We start from the raw sequence: 21573 nt of genomic DNA on the forward strand, positions 1-21573 counted from the left end.
AACTGCCGAAGTCCATCCTCACCCCCTTGCCAAATAAACAAAATATCATCTATGTATCTTATCCAGAGGGGTACATGGTCAGCGGCCTGTGCACCCTCGCCCCCCCACAAACCTCTCTCCCAAAACCCCAGGAAGAGGTTTGCAAACGAAGGCGCACAGGCCGCCCCCATTGCTGTACCCCTCCTCTGTAGATAATGTTGTTCCTTAAAAGTAAAATAATTATGTGTAAGGATGAACTCCTGAATTTTTAATCGGTTTTTAACATGTTTTTTTATTCATATTTATTGCAGTTCTCTGTCATCCCCCACAATTTTTTACCGTACCCCCGCTGACTACCCACTGCGGACTGGATATAACTCCCCATGTTAATTAATGACTTCTGCCGTTCAAGAATACAGTGAACAGAGTACCTATTGAGGAACCGTATATATTTGCGCCATGATGGGATATGCAACCCAATCAAGTGACCAGTAATGCCGGATGTATGGACAATAGAGGCTAAATATGTAACATGAGCCTTATATCTCTCTACTTCTGTTTGTCACATGTGAGTGCCTATACAGTGGTGTCCAGTATACTTTTGTTGTCCCTGGTGTTTGTAAATTTGCCCATTATGGACTCTTACCTGTATATTTATACACAGGGTTAACATTACCTGTGGTCTCTGTTCGCCGGAATAGTGGGTATGTGTCATGATCTGGGGTACGGTGGTTGTAAAGTCACTGTGGCTCTGTGCGCGTGCCTGCCGCACTCCGCCTCCCGTCCGGAGCTGCGCTGCTGTCTATGGGACGGCGTGTGCGCGCTGGCCAAGCCTGGTCGGCGCGTGCATGCCTTCACCACTGACTAGCGGCGGTTCTGGAGCGGTGGGCGGACGGCGGCATGCGCGCGCCGCTAATGATCTGCAGCTGATCTGACAGGGATATGGTGGCTACATAAGATGAGGAGTTCCGATTAACCAGCAGCCCCCTGAGGAAGCCAACATGGGTATGGTATAACCATTTTGATTTCACATGAACTTAATTCAAGTAGATCTAATGTGTTCCAGGTACTTTTTCACATTTGCATTGCATTTGATTGTTCAGGATCGGAGTTCCTCACACTGCAGTGAAATCCAGTCTCTGGGAAACTGACACACTTAGTGTTATTTCAGCCTTGCCTGCCACATTGGTAATGGAATCACTGCCTAATTGCATTTAGAGTTACTGTCTGATGCCACCCTGTTATAATCAAGGCTGCTGAATATGTGTCTATAGAGCATAATCATTGAACACGATTTAAACAGGAGTGTGTGATTTTTCTTCTGCCACTCAGTTATAATTTTCAGTAACTCTAAACCATTTTTGTGGGCAAGCTGTATCTGCATGGCCGTACAGACTGGGTCTTTTTTCATTGCCCCAATATTTAATATGTGCAGTGACAGCTCACAAGTAGCTAATATGCCTAAATGAATTAACATTATAGATACTTTAAGATATCTTTGGGGTGTGAACTTCAGCCCTGATCATATATTGACGCCTTTGTATATTTAAGATCTATGACATGATAATTATGTGTACCTTATTGCAATCAACACAGGTGAAATCAGAGGTCTAACCGCGGTGTTTTTCCTCCATTTTTGTGTGCATCATACGCTGTAATACTTCAATTTTTTAAATGTTTTTTAATTGGGTTTATCATGAGTGTATTTTTGTATCAATAAAATATATCTTTTTGCATCATAAAAACATGTGTAATTACTCCAACTCTATCATTCTAAGGCCATGTGTAGGTTGTAGCCAACACCACACGCTCATTGGCTGCAGCCTGCACATAACACAAGTCATGTCATCCTTTGGGAATAGCGGCGACAACATTGCTGGTACATTGCCACTACATGAGGTGAGTATGCACTGTTTTTATTCAAACGGGGCCCTGAATCTTTAAAGCTTGGGTTGTTCAGTAGTGGACCACTGCTTTCAGCCATCTTTCAAATTAATTACTGTGCCCAGAAGGCTACAAGTCGAAAGGATTTATTATATTCTTTCAATAACAGATACGTACCTGCTCCAATGAGTGTTCTTAAGCTTTAGATAGCAAATGGGAGAAATCAAATTCTTTAGTGATGCCCATAGACTTCAGTGACCCACTAGTCATGATGATTCATAGGTTTGGGCACAGGTAAATCTCCAATATGTTAGTCAGTCTGTCAGTAAACTAGTTTTGATGCTTTTATCTAATCTGTACTATAAGATCTTGTACACCTCAGAAAATAGCAGGATGATGACATCAGCAGCTTAGCAGCCATGTCCACAATTGCCTCCTAAATCGCCGACTCCCTCTTTCCCTCTGTATGGGCATGTATCATTTTGGTATGACTTTCTTCCTTAGGTATGCGTTTCACTCCTCCTCCTGGCTGGTTTCAGGCACTGCAGATCCAGCACCTCCAGGACGTCTCCATTTCCACCCAGATTCTCCTGCACGGGGGTCTCATTGGATGCGACAAACTGTGTCTTTTGACCGACTTAAGCTTACTAACAATGCTCAGGACATGAGAGGACATGTAAGAAAATTGTTTTATTATAATATCCCTCCAATCGTTCACACTGATTAAATTTATCCTTGCATTTAATCCTTATTTTACATTCAATCCATTATCATATACTGTATTTACTTATAGGTTTAAAGTTATGCAGTATTATACAGCCTGATATTTTTTTATGCATACAGTATGTCTCACTTTGAGCTGATTCTTAAACCAATTTCATCACACTTATTCATGCATGCTTAGTGGGATTTTTCAAGTTTCAAACAATGATGGATTGTGATGGTCATCAGACTAAAGTGGCTGCTGAGTCTCAGTCCCAAAAAAGTCTTTAATACAGTAAAACCATTATACTTGGCTAAAGTATGATGATGCTGAGCGATGGTCGACTCCTGAACAATTCATTTAGTTTAAAACATTAAATTATATAAATGTTTATTAGAAAATTAAATGAATGGGGGCACTGTCATGTAAGTCAAGATATAAAATACTGACAATGGTTTGGAAAAACAGAAGAATCGGGGAAGTCTTCCCCCTTCATTACCTGGACCACTGACACGGCATTCATATTGGCACTATATATGGGTAAGCACTGCTCCAGCTTTGAACAATGATATATGTCCTGTTTATTGTATGTGCCCTGTGGGGCCCTGTTTCATTGATTGTTTGGGCCATTTAATATATATCTTAAAAGTTGGAGCTAATACTTTTCTATACAATATGATGCTGTTGAGGTCCTAGTATGGGACTTCCCCGATTCTTCTGTTTTTCCAAACCATTGTCAGTATTTTATATCTTGACTTACATGACAGTGCCCCCATTCATTTAATTTTCTAATAAACATTTATATAATTTACTGGGTGCGTGTCTGTCTCTGACTATGCAAGGCTATATAAAACTCAGTTTTTTTTCTCCTTCTTATTCATTATGTTATACTGAGTGGCCGTTTACATGTGATTGGAATTCCATTTGTTACCCCTTTTTATTATAGTTTAAAACATTGATGCTTTCAAGCAGGGTCGCACTAGCCCACTGGATAATCGGAGACTCCTCCGGTGGGCCCGCCCAGTCCAGGCACTAAAGCACTGCTCATGAGTGGTGTAGCTCCTTCACATTAGTGCCTGCCTGGTATTCAGATTGCAAGAACCACTTGTTGCTTGCTTTATGTTACATCCAGCTGCACCGCTAATTGGCTCATGATGTGAAGTGCAACTCCTTCACATTACATACCAGCTCTATATTGATCTCATCGCATGCACTGCTGCTCAGAGAACTGTGCACACAATTTTCAACCAGTAGGCACAGATGACTGTTGCTAATTGGACACAGTTGACTGTCAACTCAGTTGTGCACTAAATCTGGCTCCTTTTCCCTGGATTCAACAATCCTGGATTCGGTAAACATTCAAAAGGAAAACCAGACCGCACTCGACCGCTGTGCCGAAATTCTTTATTAGGACTTGTGCAGGCTAAAAAGCAGGAGGAGATCCAGGTGCAGGTTCCTCACAAAGGAGGAACCCGCACCTGGATCTCCTCCTGCTTTTTATCCTGCACAAGTCGTAATAAAGAATTTCGGTACAGCGGTCGAGTGCGGTCTGGTTTTCCTTCTGAATGTTTACTTGGATCCCGGCTTTGTTTCATGGACGAGCACCCCACAGCCAGTATACCTCGGACATTTGAGCTTTACTCCGGATGCATGCGTGATTCCATAAGGTAATAGTCAGTGGTGCAGGACCATTTTTCCTTCTGCTTGTTCTAGACCCCAATCCTGGATTTGGTGCCGTTGTCTTTAGCCTAACACTGATAGGTTGCAGTTGTGTTGTGTGGCCTCACCAGCACAACTCAGGCAAGGTGCTGTGCTGTGATTGCCCAAGCACCTGCCCTAGCACTGTACTATAATTTTCAGATGGAGGAGCAGAGGGAGATTGAAGGTTGGAGTGTTTTTGAGTAAAATATGTGCCTGACTAGTTCTCCAACCTCAGCACTGCCATTAAGTGCCTTCAGGCAGTTAAGGGCAGAAGCCCTCATGCAATAAAAGGTGACACAGTGGAAGGGAACCCTTGGGTAATTAGTGGTCACAATGTGGGAAGGGGCCTTATGTGATTGTTAACCTGGTAAATGCCACTGTCAAACTCCAACAGTGGCATTAACAGTCTGCTGGCATAAGGAATCGACATTCTATGTGCCCATTGGCGCGCCCATGACATGATTGCCATGTGCCGATGGTTTGACAGCCAGGAATCTATTGAAGACTTCTGTGCTTGTCATTACAGAGCTCCCTTGAAACCCTGCCTGTGGTGGCCGGGCTTCAAAGTAGACCATAATTTTCACTATATACAACAATACTGTTGTATTAGGATACAGCACTATAGAGCAGATGATCGCATGTTCAAAGCCCCTAAGGAGACTAATAAATACAGTTTTAAAATAGCAGCAGTCACCACTGGTTACTTAGGACAGCTACTTTATTGGGGTAACATGGGCAAGATGCAGACATAGAAGAACAGAACCTCGTCTCTGTTTCTCTAGGTTTACATCTTGATCATGTTAAAGTTTCTGTTATAAGTAATCAGTGGTAAGTGCCGCTATTTTTCACCCTCACTTCTTCTCCACATATGAATTTCTATTTTTTACCTGAGCACCACCGTATACTGGCTTTTCCTGTTCGATGAGCAGATTTGGAATGATGCCTCCTATCAAAAGTTGTATAGACATGTGAGCAGTGCCAGCATTCTATGTCTTTATGTATACTAATAAAGAAAGTGAAAAGTAAAAAAAGTTTTTTTAAAAATGTAAAGTTTTCTAAAAATATTAAAAAAATACAGAAAACATAAAAGTTCAACCTCCCATTAAAAATAATAGTACTAAAAAATACATATGGGGTATAGCCGCTTTCAGAAAAGTTCAATATCAAAACATAAAATCACACAATTCGTAAACACCATAAACAGAAAAAAAAATCAAAAACACCAAAATTATGTTTTCTAGGTAACTGCTATACCACAAAAGTGATGCAACGGACATTCAAAATGTAATATCTATACTAAAATCGTATCAGTAAAACATCTAACCCTGCAAAAAAATAAGCTATCATACAAGTGCACCTCAATAAATTAGAATATCATCAAAAAGTTAATTTATTTCAGTAATTCAATACAAAAAGGGAAACACATATATTATATAGAGTCATTACACACAGAGTGATCTATTTCAAGTGTTTATTTCTGTTAATGTTGATGATTATGGCTTACAGCCAAAGAAAATCCAAAAGTCATTATCTCAGAAAATTAGAATAAATATCACAAAACACCTGCAAAGGCTTTCTAAGCATTTAAAATGTTCCCTTAGTCTGGTTCAGTAGCCTACACAATCATGGGGAAGATTGTTGACTTGACAGATGTCCAGAAGACCGTCACTGACACATTACACAAGAAGGGTAAGCCACAAAAGGTACTGCTAAAGAAGCTGCTAAGTCCAAGCATGTTAATGGAGGGTTGAGTGGAAGGAAAAAGTGTGGTAGAAAAAGGTGCACAAGCAACTGGGATAACCGCAGCCTTGATAAAATTGTTAAGAAAAGCCCATTCAACAATTTGGGGGAGAGTCACAAGGAATAGACTACTGCTGCTTCAAGAGCTACCACACACAGACGTATCCAGGACATGGTCTACAAGTGTCGCATTCCTTGTGTCAAGACACTCCTGACCAATAGACAACGCCAGAAGGGTCTTACCTGGGCCAAGGAGAAAAAGAACTGGACTGTTGCTCAGGGGTCCAAGGTGTTGTTTTCAGATGAAAGTAAAGTTTGTATTTCATTTGGAAATCAATATCCCAGAGTCTGGAGGAAAAGTGGAGAGGCCACAATCCAAGCTGCTTGAGGTCTAGTGTGAAGTTTCCACAATCAGTGACGGTTTGGGGAGTCATGTCATCTGCTGGTGTAGGTCCACTGTGTTTTATCAAGACCAAAGTCAGCGCAGCCGTCTGCCAGGAGATTTTAGAGCACTTCATGCTTCCCTCTGCCGACAAGCTTTTTGGAGATGGAAATTTCATTTTCCAGCAGGACTTGGCCCCTGTCCACACTGCGAAAAGTACCAATACCTGATTTAATAACCACAATATCACTGTGCTTGATTGACCAGCAAACTCGCCTGACCTAAACCCCATAGAGAAACTATTGGGTATTGTCAAGAGGAAGATGAGAGACCCCAGACCCACCAATGCAAATAAGCTGAAGGCTGCTATGAAAGCAACCTAAGCTTCTATAACACCTCAGCAGTGCCACAGGAGTGCCACAGGCTGATCGCCTCCATGCCACGCTGCATTGATGCAGTAATTCAGGCAAAAGGAGCCCCGACCAAGTATTGAGTGCATTTACTGTACAGACTTTTTAGTAGGCCAACATTTCTGAGTTTAAAATATTTTTTTCAGTTGGTGTTATATAATATTCTAATTTTCTGAGATAATGACTTTTGGGTTTTCATTGGCTGTAAGCCATAATCATCAACATTAACAGAAATAAACACTTGAAATAGATCCCTCTGTGTGTAATGACTCTATATAATATATAGGAATAGATCCCTCTGTGTGTAATGACTCTATATAATATACAGGAATATATCACTTTGTGTGCAATGACTCTATATTATATATAGTAATATATCACTTTGTGTGTAATGACTCTATATAATATGTAGTTAGTTACAGCAAAGATGGAGCTGCAGCTGTACATTGCCTAGGCCAAAAACTACTACTCCAGCAGGATACAAGCTGGAGTATTAGTTTTTGGCCTAGGCAATGTACAGCTGCAGTTCCATCTTTGCTGTAAGTAATGATATCTATTCCTATTTTTTGTTGCTTTTTTATATTATATTTAGTGTAGGGACCTACAAGCATGAGGTTCCTGTGACGAGGGTTGTAGGATTCCGTCTTATGGCCATAACACTAACTGAAAACCTCATTTTTTTGTACAGGATACAGCCAGGCCCTTTTCTGTTAGGTCTTGCATATTAGAGTTCTGTCCCTGTATGATGCGCAGTGGGGTACGGCTTGGCAGCCCGCCTGATCTAATGGTATGGGTGTCGCCTAATAGGCTGGGGGTTTGTGACTGTGCATCTGCAAGTGTGAACAGCGCTCTATGCAAGCCATTAGTGTGCAGTTTTACCATCCAGCAATCTCCCTCTCCATGTTTTGGAAGCATGTGTGTGATTTGTTCTTCCTGCACCTGTGATGCCTCCACCTAGTGGGGGCTTAGCTGTATCCTGCTGGAGTAGTAGTTTTTGGCCTAGGCAATGTAGAACTGTAGTTCCATCTTTGCTGTAAGTAATGATATTTATTCCTCTTTTTAATGCTTTTTTATATTATATAATATATAGGAATAGATCACTCTGTGTGTAATGACTCTATATAATATATAGGAATAGATCAGTCTGTGTTTAATGACTCTATATAATATATAGGAATAGATCACTCTGTGTGTAATGAGTATATAATATATAGGAATAGATCACTCTGTGTGTAATGACTCTATATAATATATAGGAATAGATCAGTCTGTGTTTAATGACTCTATATAATATATAGGAATAGATCACTCTGTGTGTAATGAGTATATAATATATAGGAATAGATCACTCTGTGTGTAATGACTCTATATAATATATAGGAATAGATCAGTCTGTGTTTAATGACTCTATATAATATATAGGAATAGATCACTCTGTGTGTAATGAGTATATAATATATAGGAATAGATCACTCTGTGTGTAATGAGTATATAATATATAGGAATAGATCACTCTGTGTGTAATGAGTATATAATATATAGGAATAGATCCCTCTGTGTGTAATGACTCTATATAATATATAGGAATAGATCCCTCTGTGTGTAATGACTATATATAATATATAGGAATAGATCACTCTGTGTGTAATGACTATATAATATATAGGAATAGATCACTCTGTGTGTAATGACTCTATATAATATATAGGAATAGATCACTGTGTGTGTAATGACTCTATATAATATATAGGAATAGATCTCCTTGTGTGTAATGACTCTATATAATATATAGGAATAGATCACTCTGTGTGTAATGAGTATATAATATATAGGAATAGATCACTCTGTGTGTAATGACTCTATATAATATATAGGAATAGATCAGTCTGTGTTTAATGACTCTATATAATATATAGGAATAGATCACTCTGTGTGTAATGAGTATATAATATATAGGAATAGATCACTCTGTGTGTAATGACTCTATATAATATATAGGAATAGATCAGTCTGTGTTTAATGACTCTATATAATATATAGGAATAGATCACTCTGTGTGTAATGAGTATATAATATATAGGAATAGATCACTCTGTGTGTAATGACTCTATATAATATATAGGAATAGATCAGTCTGTGTTTAATGACTCTATATAATATATAGGAATAGATCACTCTGTGTGTAATGAGTATATAATATATAGGAATAGATCACTCTGTGTGTAATGAGTATATAATATATAGGAATAGATCACTCTGTGTGTAATGAGTATATAATATATAGGAATAGATCCCTCTGTGTGTAATGACTCTATATAATATATAGGAATAGATCCCTCTGTGTGTAATGACTATATATAATATATAGGAATAGATCACTCTGTGTGTAATGACTATATAATATATAGGAATAGATCACTCTGTGTGTAATGACTCTATATAATATATAGGAATAGATCACTGTGTGTGTAATGACTCTATATAATATATAGGAATAGATCTCCTTGTGTGTAATGACTCTATATAATATATAGGAATAGATCACTCTGTGTGTAATGAGTATATAATATATAGGAATAGATCATTCTGTGTTTAATGACTCTATATAATATATAGGAATAGATCTCCTTGTGTGTAATGACTCTATATAATATATAGGAATAGATCACGCTGTGTGTAATGACTATATAATATATAGGAATAGATCACTCTGTGTGTAATGACTCTATATAATATATAGGAATAGATCACTGTGTGTGTAATGACTCTATATAATATATAGGAATAGATCTCCTTGTGTGTAATGACTCTATATAATATATAGGAATAGATCACTCTGTGTGTAATGAGTATATAATATATAGGAATAGATCACTCTGTGTGTAATGACTCTATATAATATATAGGGATAGATCACACTGTACAATGGCTCTCTATAATATATAGAAATAGATCACTCTTTGTGTAATGACTCTATATAATATATAGGAATAGATCCCTCTGTGTGTAATGATGCTATATAATATATAGGAATAGATCACTCTGTGTGTAATGACTCTATATAATATATGCGTTTCCCTTTTTGTATTGAATTACTGATATAAATTAACTTTTTGATAATAGTCTAATATATTGAGATGAACTTACATCAACCGAGAAATGAGAATAGTACCGGTCTTGAAAAATGGCAACACAACTCCCCAAAATTTTGTTTTTGAAAGTTCTGTATTTTTTCCATCATTAAAATAATAAAAACACAGGATATCTTTGGTATTGTCGTAATCGTACTAATGAGGAAAATCATATTACAAGTTCATTCTCACCACACAATGTACACCATTTAAACAATTCCCATAAAACAATGTCAGAATTGCATTTTTTTCACAATGTCACTGCACTTGGATTTTTTCTGCTTTCCAGTACATTATGTGGCGAAATCAATGATGTCGTTCAAACATACAACTTGGCCCACAAAAAACAAGCCCTTTTAAATCTATGTGGACAGAAAAAAGTTATGGCTCTGGGAAGAAGGGGAGGAAAAAATAAAAGAGCAAAAATTGAAATTGGTCTCATCGAGAAGGGGTTAACCCTTGTCTGGTACCATGAAAAAGAAATGACCAAATTTCTTGACCCATGTGGTCAATATGACCCCACCACCAAATTTTGTGTTTTTTATATAAGCATTTTGGTCAGGATTTAATAAAATAATGTAATACATTCCTTCAGTTGCTCATTGACCTTTTTTAATGTCAGAATGTTTTAATAAACATGTGAAGAATGGTCTTGAAGGACTCCCGGTTTAAAGTACAACGATACCCCCTTGTAATGTATCACTTTTACATGCCTAACTTGGTGAATGCTATACGTGCACTCAAAAATTCAGAATAAAGTCTATTTCTATAGTTATATGGATTAGTCAGGTTACTATTAACCATTATAAATTGTTTTATACTTAATATTGTCATCACTTATGCCAACATGTGGTCAATAAAAAGAAAGTGTGGACACAAGAGAAATTTAAAAGAAAGATAAACCACAATTAAGAATATTTATGTGTATTTAAAGGGAGCCTGACAAGTCCCCAAATGCTATTACCCTGCATACATGGAGGTAAAACTTAAGAAAACAAAGTTTATTCCTCCCGGGAGTCTCCGGTTTTCAGTCATAGAGGCGCTCAGTATAAAATGAGCAGCGTATGTAACCATGCCCTGGCACATTGACCGACAGCCTTCTTTGAATTGACATGCCGCTGAGCTGTCTGGCTGTCAGTGCTGGAGCATGGTTACAGCCACGTCTCACTATATACTGACTGGTGACTGAAGTCGCACCGGCTGTGCCTCAATGACTGAAAGTCGGAGGCTACCAGAGGAATAAAGTTAATTTCCTTCCGATAGTCGGGCTTTTAGAATGGTGGGTGAGCAACTTTAGAACACTGTTAATCTGTACATGAACCCCATATCTGGTTAATAGAATTTGGGAACATAACAGGTTCCCTTTAACTTTTAACAAACAGTTTACAATGTAAGGGTGAAAAAGTCAATTGTAAAAATATAGATGATATACCATAACATTTCCGAATATTGTGTTTTTAATGATCTGTATCTGCAGATAATTCTAAACTCGATGCATCGTTACCAGCCAAGGCTCCACGTTCTGCTTTCTGATCAGCATCAAGGAGGAGAAGCTCGCGCTGCTCAAAACTTTGTATCATTTATCTTTCCAGAGACTCAGTTTACGGCTGTGACAGCATATCAAAATCATAGAGTAAGTGAAAGTTTTAAAATGACTCAAAAAGGGGAACTTTTCAGGGCGACATTGAGGATGTGGGATTTAGAAATCAGAAGGGGTCGTCTATCCAGGGAGCGTGGTCCCCTCTCCCCTATCTTTTCAAACCCAGATTTTGCCCCGGCAGTTGGGGACGATGTTTCCTGTGCCGGAGGAGGAGCGGGGACGTGTGCTTCTTTCACATACTTCACGGATCCCCATTGCCCATATACGACTTGCTCTCTGCCTTGGGAGGGGCCATACCCTGGTTTGAATACTTCCAGATCAGGTCTTTCTTGACCGGATCAGGCCGGGAGGCACTTTATGCTGCCCCCCCCCCCCTCCTCGTTTGAAAAGCTCTTTCTTTTGGAAGAGGCTCCGGGACATACCCTGTCCCTTATCTATAACCTTTTGATCCAGAAGAGGGATGTGGACGAGCTCATATTTGTGGGGGGATGGAGTAGAGACTTGGGCGTGACTATCCGGGTTGAGGAATGGAGAACTGCTTTTCTTTTCACTCACAAATTTTCTAGGGCTTGTTCGGTCCAGGAAAAGGGTTATAAAATTCTCACCCGCTGGTACCGCTGCCCTTATGCCCTACACGCAATCTTCCCCTCAGTGTCAGACAGATGTTGGCGGTGTAATCACGAGAGGGGGGATATGTTGCATATATGGTGGAGCTGTAGCCTCATTAAGCCTTTTTGGAGAGGGGTCTTCTCGGCATACAATAGCATTAGTGGGGAGGCCCTCTCCGGTTCTCCACAAATCGCTTTTTTATCTATCCTACCGGGGTCTGTTAAATCTCAGAAAATGGGACTATTGCAGTTTTGCCTAGCGGCTCCCCGAGCAGTGATCCCCAGACACTGGAGGTCCACCCGTGCCCCCGCCTTGGATGAGTGGCTTGGGGAGATGGCATCCTTTTACAGAATGGAGAGTCTCACTGCTGAAATTCAGGACGCTACTGAAAAATTTATTAAGATCTGGAGTCCCTGGGTCATTTTTTTTGATTCTCCAGACTTCAGGTCCCTCTTTGGGGTGAGTTGAGACTCTACCTAGATTTTCCCTGCTAGTTATTCCCGGCCCTTTCTTGCCCTTCCCCATGATCCTTTCCCCATCATCATTCACTTTGTCTACTTCCCTCTTTCTTTCTCTCTTTATTTCTTTTCCTTCGACTGACCATTATGTGCCTCTATGGTATGAATGGTAAATCTTTACTGTTTATGGTATAGTTTATGGATTTTATACTTTTAGAATGGTTCAAGACAGAATGATATAAATGTTCTTAAATGTTCTTTATTGTAACAAACTGTATATGGCTACAACCATGCAAAGCCTTTCATGTTTCATTGCATTCTTGGGTTTTTTTTGTTTGTTTTTTTTTGTTTTGTCTCTATTTGGGGGTTTGCCTTGGTCTGCAGCCCTGCTTATTGTATCCAACCTTAATTTTTCAATAAAAAAGAGATTAAACATAAAAAGGGGAACTTTTCTAAAGACATTCTTATATGCAGTATAATATATGCTTCCTTAGTTTTTATTATTACTTAAGTGCATATAGAATGAGAAATCAATTTGCTGAAGTACTAGATTACTCCACTTTAGAATCATAGAATGGTAGAGTTAGACGTGACCTCTAGGGTCATCATGTCCAAGCCCCTGCTCAATGCAGGATTCACTAAACCATCTCAGACAGTTGTCTGTCCAGGATCTGTATTAAGACTTCCATTGAAGCAATCATGCTATCCTCAAATATTAGATTTCAAGAGGAGTAAGACAGGCGAAGACTCAAACTTTAAGGTTGGAATTCAGAAAGGCAGATTTTAATGGACTCAGAAAGAGAGTAGGAAAGGTCAAATGGTTGGATGTTCTAAAGGACAGAAATGTCCAAGAAGGATGGCAGATATTTAAAGAGACCAGGATGGATGAACACAGAACTTAAAGGGAATCTGTCAGCAGCATGATGTAGGCACAGAGATTCTGAATCTAACAATGTATCACTTAGATTACTGGCTGCAGTCGTTCCGACACAGTGAAAGATATTATTTTTTACATGTAGCAGAGCTTAACAACCAGGATTTCCGTGTACATTTCCATTGACAGAATCTGCTAATCACAGAAGGGGCGGAGTTGGAAAACAGCTCAGACCCACTAATGATAAAGCTAAGAGGCCTAAACTAACAAAAACAGACTTTAAGATAAGAGATGGCTGCCTGTAAACTGCATGATAACTCTTACAGCATGTTGGCGTTAAATTGCATAACAAAAACGTCCTGACAGAGTCCCTTTAAACACATGCTTAAAAGGAAAAAGGAAAAGTATATGAAATGGAAAGAGGGGGGTATATCTACAGAAGAATATAATGCTGTTTACATTGACAGCAGGGCATGCATTAGAGAGATAAAGCCAGTAATGAAGAGAGGCTTACAAGGGAGACCAAAGCAATAAAAAAAGGTTTTTGGGGGTATGTCAAAAGCATATTAAAAGTCAAATATGGGAAGGGATTTTTACATGATGAAAAGGGTGAAGTAGTCAAAAATGATGTTGAGAAGGCCAAACTTTTAAATTCCTATTTTGCACCTGTGTTCTCTAAGAAATCAAATGTAACTTTAACTGATCTTTACTGTACGATCAAAGGAAAAAAAGAATCCAAACTAGTGATGAGCCGACCCGTGGACGTTCGGGTTTCTTGGGTTCAGGCGGACTGTAAGAAAGAGTTTGGTTTGGGACCCGAACTTGACCCCGGACACCTAACCCCATATAAGTGAATGGAGGTCCAAACTTGTATGCTGTAAAATCGCTGTAAAATGGTTGTAGTAAGGGTTAGAGGGCTGCAAAATGAAGCAAAATGCGGGTAAGAGCAGAACAATTATCTGGCAAGCAAATGTGCATAGGGAAATTACTTAAATTGGCTCTGTCACCATAGAAATAATGGTTACATAGGAAGTAAATGAATAATCTAAAAATTTAAAGAGTGCCCACACAGAGCAACAAGTGTAACAAAAGTCCCCTACAAAACTTCTTTCCTCATCCCCCTACAGAGATTAAATTTCAGCTCCAGTAGTGTAAACTACAGCTGCTGCAGTTAAAAAGCTCCTAGTTGGATCTGTGATCGAGCTGGCAGTCTGCCGTGATGTTTGGACTAGTTCCCCCACAGAGTAACAGTTTTAAAATGTCCCTACAGAGTCCATCCATAGCTCCTGTGTGGTTTGTGGTTTTCCCCCTAAACAGATTAGTCTCAGAACAGCCTGCTGTTATTTCTCCCTGGCTGTGTTGAAGTTGGTCTTGCAGGTGTTACGCTGACCGGATGAGAAGGAGGTGGTGGAAGCTGAGTAGTAGTAGAAGAGAACCTGGACAGAGAAATGTTCAGCAATCCTCGGTGGTGGTAGCATATGCGCCAAAATGCTTTCCGCCTTGGACGCTAACAACACTACATTAACCCCTAGAGAGTTAATGCACACAGCCAAGAACGGTAGAGTTCCCCCACAGACCCATAAGTTTAATTAAAAGCACATACAGATACAGAGCTTGTTTTAAGAGTTGACCCACATAGCCAAGATTGGCAGAGTTCCCCCACAGGCAACAATTCTCAAAAAGGTCGCTACAGAGCCTGTATTCCCAGTTCACTGACACAGCCAAGTTTGGCAGAGTTCCCCCACAAAGCAACAAGTTTAACAATAGGCCTCTAAATAGCCTGTTTTTTCAGTTCACCCACACAGTCAAGATTATTAGAGTTCCCCCACAGAGCAACAAGTTTAACAAAAGACCCCTACATAGCCTGTTTTCTGACTTGGCCCACACAACCACGATTGGCAGAGTTCACCCAGAGTGCCACAATTTTAGAAATGGCCCTTTCAGAGCCTATTTTCCCAGGACTCATACTCTTCCACCATGTTGTTGAAACGTTGCCTACTGCTAATACAGAGCGTATTAGATGATACGGCTGGATGTTATGGCATGCTGAGGACTGTCCTGTTGCCTGGTGCACCAGAGGAAGGTGTTTAATTTGGGCAAGTTGCAAGCACAGATCGACTGCATCCTCCCCCTGCTGCAGCTCCAGTTCCACAACCAGGAGCAGCACCACCACGGCAATGTCCCCTATTTGATGCTCTCCACATTCTTTGCACTCCAAAAATGTTCAAAGTATTACATGGCCTGTATCCAGAGAGAGAGTGCCTATCAGACTATTACACTGACTGTTTTCACAGTTCCCCCACAGACTCAAAATTTCAGCTCCAGTATCTTACACTTTATCTGTTGCAGATAAATAGAAGATTATTGGATTTTGGATTAAGCTGGCTGTCTGGCGCAAGGCTTAGGGTAAGTTCACACAGTGCGTTTTTCGCGGCATTTTTGCGCGTTTTTCGAGTGTGTTTTTGCTCAGAAAACTGCATGACTTTGCTTCCCCAGCAAAGTCTATGAGTTTTCATTTTTGCTGTCTGCACACAGCGTTTTTCTTAGCTGCGTTTTTGTGGTGCCCACAAAAATGCAGCTCGTCAATTATTTTTGCGTTTTTCACTGCGTTTTCCACCCATTGAGTTCAATGAGATGTTCAAAAACGCAATGAAAATCACAAATTGCAAATATAGCTGCGTTTTAGTGCGTTTTTATGACTAAAAATGCAGCTATAAACGCAAGGGGTGGGTAGTAAAGAGACATGTACAGGAAGAGGATTTCTTCTGTCAGTAAACAGAAGCGTGAATCCTCCCAGTACTGCCACCGCTGCTTCCATTTCCCGCCCGGTGCCATGTCCGCTCCCGTGCAGGAGGTGGAAGCGGCTGCTAAATCAAAAGTGAACAGTAGAAAAATGTCATACTCACCTGTCTGCTCCCGGTGCCATGTCCGCTCCCAGCTCCACTTCCTGGTACCGCCACCCCCGCTCCGGCTGTGTGCCGGCTCCCAGGCACGTACGATACCTGCAGGACCTGGCGGTGATCACCTGATGCGGTCACCTGACGCATCAGCTGATCGTAAGTCTTGTGGTGACGCCGGATCTTACCGCCTGGCCGGCTATCAGCTGATGCCATCAGGAGACTTCATCTCTGATTACCGGGCAGCTCCTGCAGCGGTCACCCGGGAGTCAGCACGGACGTGTGTAGTTGGTTTTTTTTTTGCACTGATCAGCCTAGACTGTACAGCGAGCGAGCGCCGAGTGACAGATTCCCCGGCACTTGCAGTCAGTTTATGACAGCTGCAGACAGGCCGGTGTGATCTCTGGAGTTCAGGTGAGAGCACCGGAGATTAGCCCGGGATGTCTGCAGCTGTCATGAACTGAACCGCAAGTGCCGGGGAATCAATCATTCGGCGCTCGCTGTAAAGTCCAGGCTGCACGCTGGAGCTCAGGTGAGAGCTCCGGAGTGCAGTGCAGGTACCTGAATCCAGGCCTTGCATTACTGGAGATTCCTCCGGTAGCCAGTCCAACGCTGCACAGAAGTGTGTGGTTTTTTTTTTTTTTTTTTGCACTGATGCATCAGCTGATTGTATAAAAGCCATTTATACAATCAGCTGCTGTGTCATGTGATTCAGGCCCTTGAACCTGACACATCATCTGATCGCTTTGCCTTTCAGCAAACCGATCAGATGATATTGGATCCTGATTGGACGGCGCAGGACCCTTGACCAAGGATTACTGCGGAGGGGGGTTCTTTATTTCAATAAAGATGGAGTCACTAATTGTGTTGTGTTTTATTTCTAATAAAAATATTTTTCTGTGTGTTGTGTTTTTCTTTTTATCTTTACTAGAAATTCATGGTGGCCATGTCTAATATTGGCGTGACACCATGAATTTCGGGCTTAGGGCCAGCTGATAATACACAGCTAGCCATAATCCCATTATTACCCAGCAAGCCACCCGGCATCAGGGCAGCTGGAAGAGTTGGATACAGCGCAAGAAGATGGCGCTTCTATGAAAGTGCCATTTTCTGGGGTGGCTGCGGACTGCAATTCGCAGCGGGGGTGCCCAGAAAGCTTGGGCACCCTGCAATGTGGATTCCAATCGCCAGCTGCCTAGTTGTACCTGGCTGGATACAAAAATTGTCCAGAGTCCAGATGTGCATTGCAGCTGACGGTGGCCACTTTTAGCATCAAAGTTAAATGAGCGCCATATGCGTGACCAGCATTCAATGTTTTGGGGAGGTCATAAGTTTCATATCATAGCATTTCTGTATGCAAGGTGTCGATTCGTATTGAATTGATGATGCCCTACAACTTTGTAATTCACTTTTTTTCTCTATCTTGTTTTGTTTTCGAGATAAAAATGATGTTGTTTTCCACCAGGTGGCACTATCTATAGGTGGTTTCCTTATGTAGCGCATGGCTACTTTACTATACATAGACATCACTTCTATGCCTATAGCTGCCGCCGTTCTCAAGTTAATGGCGGTGGACAGGATATGGGTGGACACACTGTATAGTCCCTGCCCTTGCTTACTGGTCCATGTATTGGTGGTTATGTGGACCTTACCTCTGATGGCGTTGCGCACTGGACACCTGATGTGGTCTGTAAAATTTGTGTAGAGGGAGTATTTCCGCTTTTTATCCAGGGTTTGGGGAACGGAGAGCTGAACATTTCCATGGAACAGTGTGGAGATGCTTGGTGACACTGCTGGTGGGGGTGGTGCTGTCACATCCTCTCTTTGCTGAGAGGAGGGTGGCCCTCTTAACCTTGAGAGGGAGAAAGATGCCAATACCACTGCAGAAGACGAAGGAGGAGGAGCCTAAGATCTTTCCTGCTTGCTCAGGTGTGTACTCAACTGCAACTCATCCTTGGAATTCAAGTGTCTCATCATCCAGGCAATGCTCAGGTTCAGAACATTTATGCCGTGCTTCAGGCACTGATGGCACAGCGTGCAAACCACTCGTCTCTTGTCGTCAGTACATTGACGGAAGAAATGCCACACCAGGGAGCTCCTTAGAGCTGGCTTTGTTGTGCTCTTTTCCTTGGTGTGCTGGGCGGTGGCAGCCGACATTCTGCCAAGGGCCGGCCACTGTGCTTTTGCACCCTGCTCCCTCTTTTGCTATGCTGCTGCCTCAGCTTGACCACCTCCTCTTCCTCTAAACTGTGCATATTAGTAAAATAGAATTCACTCCATGTGTGGTCTAGAACCTCATCATCACAGTCTGCACACTGCCAAAAGCCGCAGCAATTGGCACCTGTGTTTCCTCAGCCACAGAAATGTGCTGCAGGGGTCCACTGACCGTGTGCATGAGCCCTCCCACATACTCATCCTCCAACACAAGTAATTGAGCATTATTGCACTCAATCTCTTCCACGTCTGGGGCAGGGCCATGGAACTCCAGTGAGTAGAATAATCAAAAAGCTGAAGAGACAGCTGAATGAATTGAGGCTTACAATGCTTGGCCCATGGTCCTCAGGTGCGAAATCTACGTTTTCAGCAGGGGACCAGGTGGGCAACAATCTGATGAAAATATAGGCATTGTCATCTATCCATCCAATCTAATACCGCAACTACATGTTCTGACCTCACCATTCTCACAGCAATATCCCTATAAAATGTTGCAGAGCATCATGTGGCCTGCGTGCATGATAGGAAGGTGTATTTTTTTTGCAACATAGCAGTCACAGATCAACCACGTCCTCTCCCTGCAGCAATTATACCATCAACATCAGCACTATGGCCACATCCCCAATTTATTCCTCTCTTTCCTCATGGTTTTGCCCCACCTTAAAAATTGACAGTAGAGAAGAGGCTATATTAGGACTGTATGTACAAGGCTAAATTAGATTTAGCAACCACATGTCCAAATATATTAGCACATAGCACTCCAACCAGCATAATTTAAACACAACCTGGACATCAGTAGATGGCCAATTAAAGGAGTGACAAGGATAATAGTAAAATACCAATCTTTATTTATTTTCATTAAAAAACTAAAATATAGCATAAAGGTACCGACAGTAAATAGAGAGACACAGACAATTAATATTTTGAGTCCCAATAAATAGTCAAAAGAATTTTTTGTGAATCTGGGATATACACATCAAAGACACCAGGTTTATATATATTAACCCTGAGCCGACCATTCATTGAAGACAGGTGCGATTCTGTGGTTCTATCTGCGCTACTAATAATGCATCGAAAAATAGTTAATTTTTACTGATTAGTACCCCATCCAAAATCTTATGCCCATAATACGGAAATAAGTGAATAAAAAGAGTATATGGATGTAGGGTTCCTTACACAGGAAAAAGGGCATAAGTGCCTAGTAAATGCATAAGAAGCGCAGAAAGAAAGCACAGAGAAGCACAAGTCATTAACCATTCACAGTATGGAGAAGGCAAACAGGACAGTATAATAGTCATTCAAATTACATCACCTGGGGACTGATGAACTGCTGTGACCCTCACACTCCGACACGTGTTTCGCAATAGCTTTTTCGAGGAGCGTGTCCGAGGTGAGGGGAAGGCTGGTTTAAAAAGGGCAGAGTGACCAATGTGAGGACAAAACCCGATCACATGTTCTGATCGGAGCAGGAAGCGGCGTTAATCCAATTAGCGGCGCATAGCAACAATCACCACCACCGCTGAATGAAAGGAGCCTCCACAACGCCGCGATCACGTGACCGTGATGTCACAACCCACATGTTAATGAGTCATGGCAACCACGGGACGCCATCTGACGTGACGAGAGGAAGCCAGCAGTCGGCATTGCAGTCATGCGCACTGGATTCTTGGCTACACTTAGAAAACGGCAATGTAAGTAGTACCGAGAATTGCTTTAACTGTTTCATGCCTAGTATAAGTAATTCCAAATACATGGGCACTACAGCCATTGTGACAGTTTACTTAAAGCCATACATATACATGAATACAGTCAGATATTGTAGTGAACGTAATCTGCACTAAATGTAACAGAACGCTACACACAGTCCTATAATGACTTCTAGGGAAATACCAATGAGTTACATAATAAGTCATAATATGATAATACAGTAAACCGGATGTCTCAAATATTAATTTCTCCCTTCGGCCAATAGACAGATATTTTTAATTGTTTCATGCCTGACACTAATATTCCCAAATGGACAAGCACTAAGGCCATTATATCAGTCATTTAAGACCATGTATACAGGTATAGCAAATCAGATATTATAGTAAACTGCACCTAGATATGATTAGAGACTGCATGCACACCCTACATTGTCATTAAAAAATGTACTTGGAAATTACATAATGCATCATGAATAGAATAACACAGTAAGAAAAACAATTCATTTTTCTTTATGGCCGTCAAGAAAGGCGTCCTAGATGGATATCCTCCTAGATGTAAAGATGACCCACTCCATAGATGGTAGTAAACCAAGCAAAGGTAGCCTAATATACTGAAAAAAAACAGAAAATTAAAAACATATAAAACACAATCCACCACAAACACCAAACTAAAACCAGACATGTCAATGTAAGCATGCATATAGAGAGATATATCAAAAACCAATATCAATATGGATCCAGGACAACAGGCCCCACCAGAACAAAAAACAGTAATGTCATAAAAAAGCTGAAAACCCCATATTTTCATTAAGACCATTAGGAGTCAAAGTGCCCAGCCTGTATATCCACTTGCTCTCGACTTGGGCAAGAAGCCTACCAAGGTCACCCCCTCTAGATCCCATAGACACCAAATCGATACCCTTTCCCTTCAAAAGGGTGGCATTGCAGCCATGATACTTTTTAAAGTGTCTGGGAATAGTTTTTAGCAAACCCTCATCAGTAACACTTTTCGCCTTTTCTATATCCAAACAATGTTCACGGATTCTGATTTTTAACTCCCTCGTTGTTAAACCTATGTATGCTTTTTTGCAGGGGCACTCAATCCTGTAAATAACCCCTTTTGAGGAGCACGTGATACGATGTCTAATGTTAAACTCACGTAATCCATCAAAATTATGGAATTTCTTGGCTTTAACAAGATTGGCGCACACCTTGCATAGGCCACAAGGGAAAAAAAACAACTGGTAACACCTGGCTAGAGGTGCCTGCCCGAGCCGGTTCATAA

At 41.0% G+C, this 21573-nt stretch overlaps 1 protein-coding gene across 1 annotated transcript in view; it reads left to right on the forward strand.

Annotated features, from left to right (window-relative positions):
* LOC142309937 (T-box transcription factor TBX10-like) overlaps nucleotides 1-21573 on the forward strand; it is a 136880-nt gene that overhangs the window by 51142 nt on the left and 64165 nt on the right. Inside the window, exons 4-5 of the mRNA XM_075347405.1 lie at nucleotides 2368-2539; nucleotides 11408-11563. Of these exons, the coding sequence (XP_075203520.1) occupies nucleotides 2368-2539; nucleotides 11408-11563 (328 nt within the window). The remainder of the gene's footprint in view (nucleotides 1-2367; nucleotides 2540-11407; nucleotides 11564-21573) is intronic.

The sequence above is a fragment of the Anomaloglossus baeobatrachus genome, chromosome 5 (genome assembly GCF_048569485.1).
Source record: "Anomaloglossus baeobatrachus isolate aAnoBae1 chromosome 5, aAnoBae1.hap1, whole genome shotgun sequence".
Classification (NCBI taxonomy): domain Eukaryota; kingdom Metazoa; phylum Chordata; class Amphibia; order Anura; family Aromobatidae; genus Anomaloglossus; species Anomaloglossus baeobatrachus.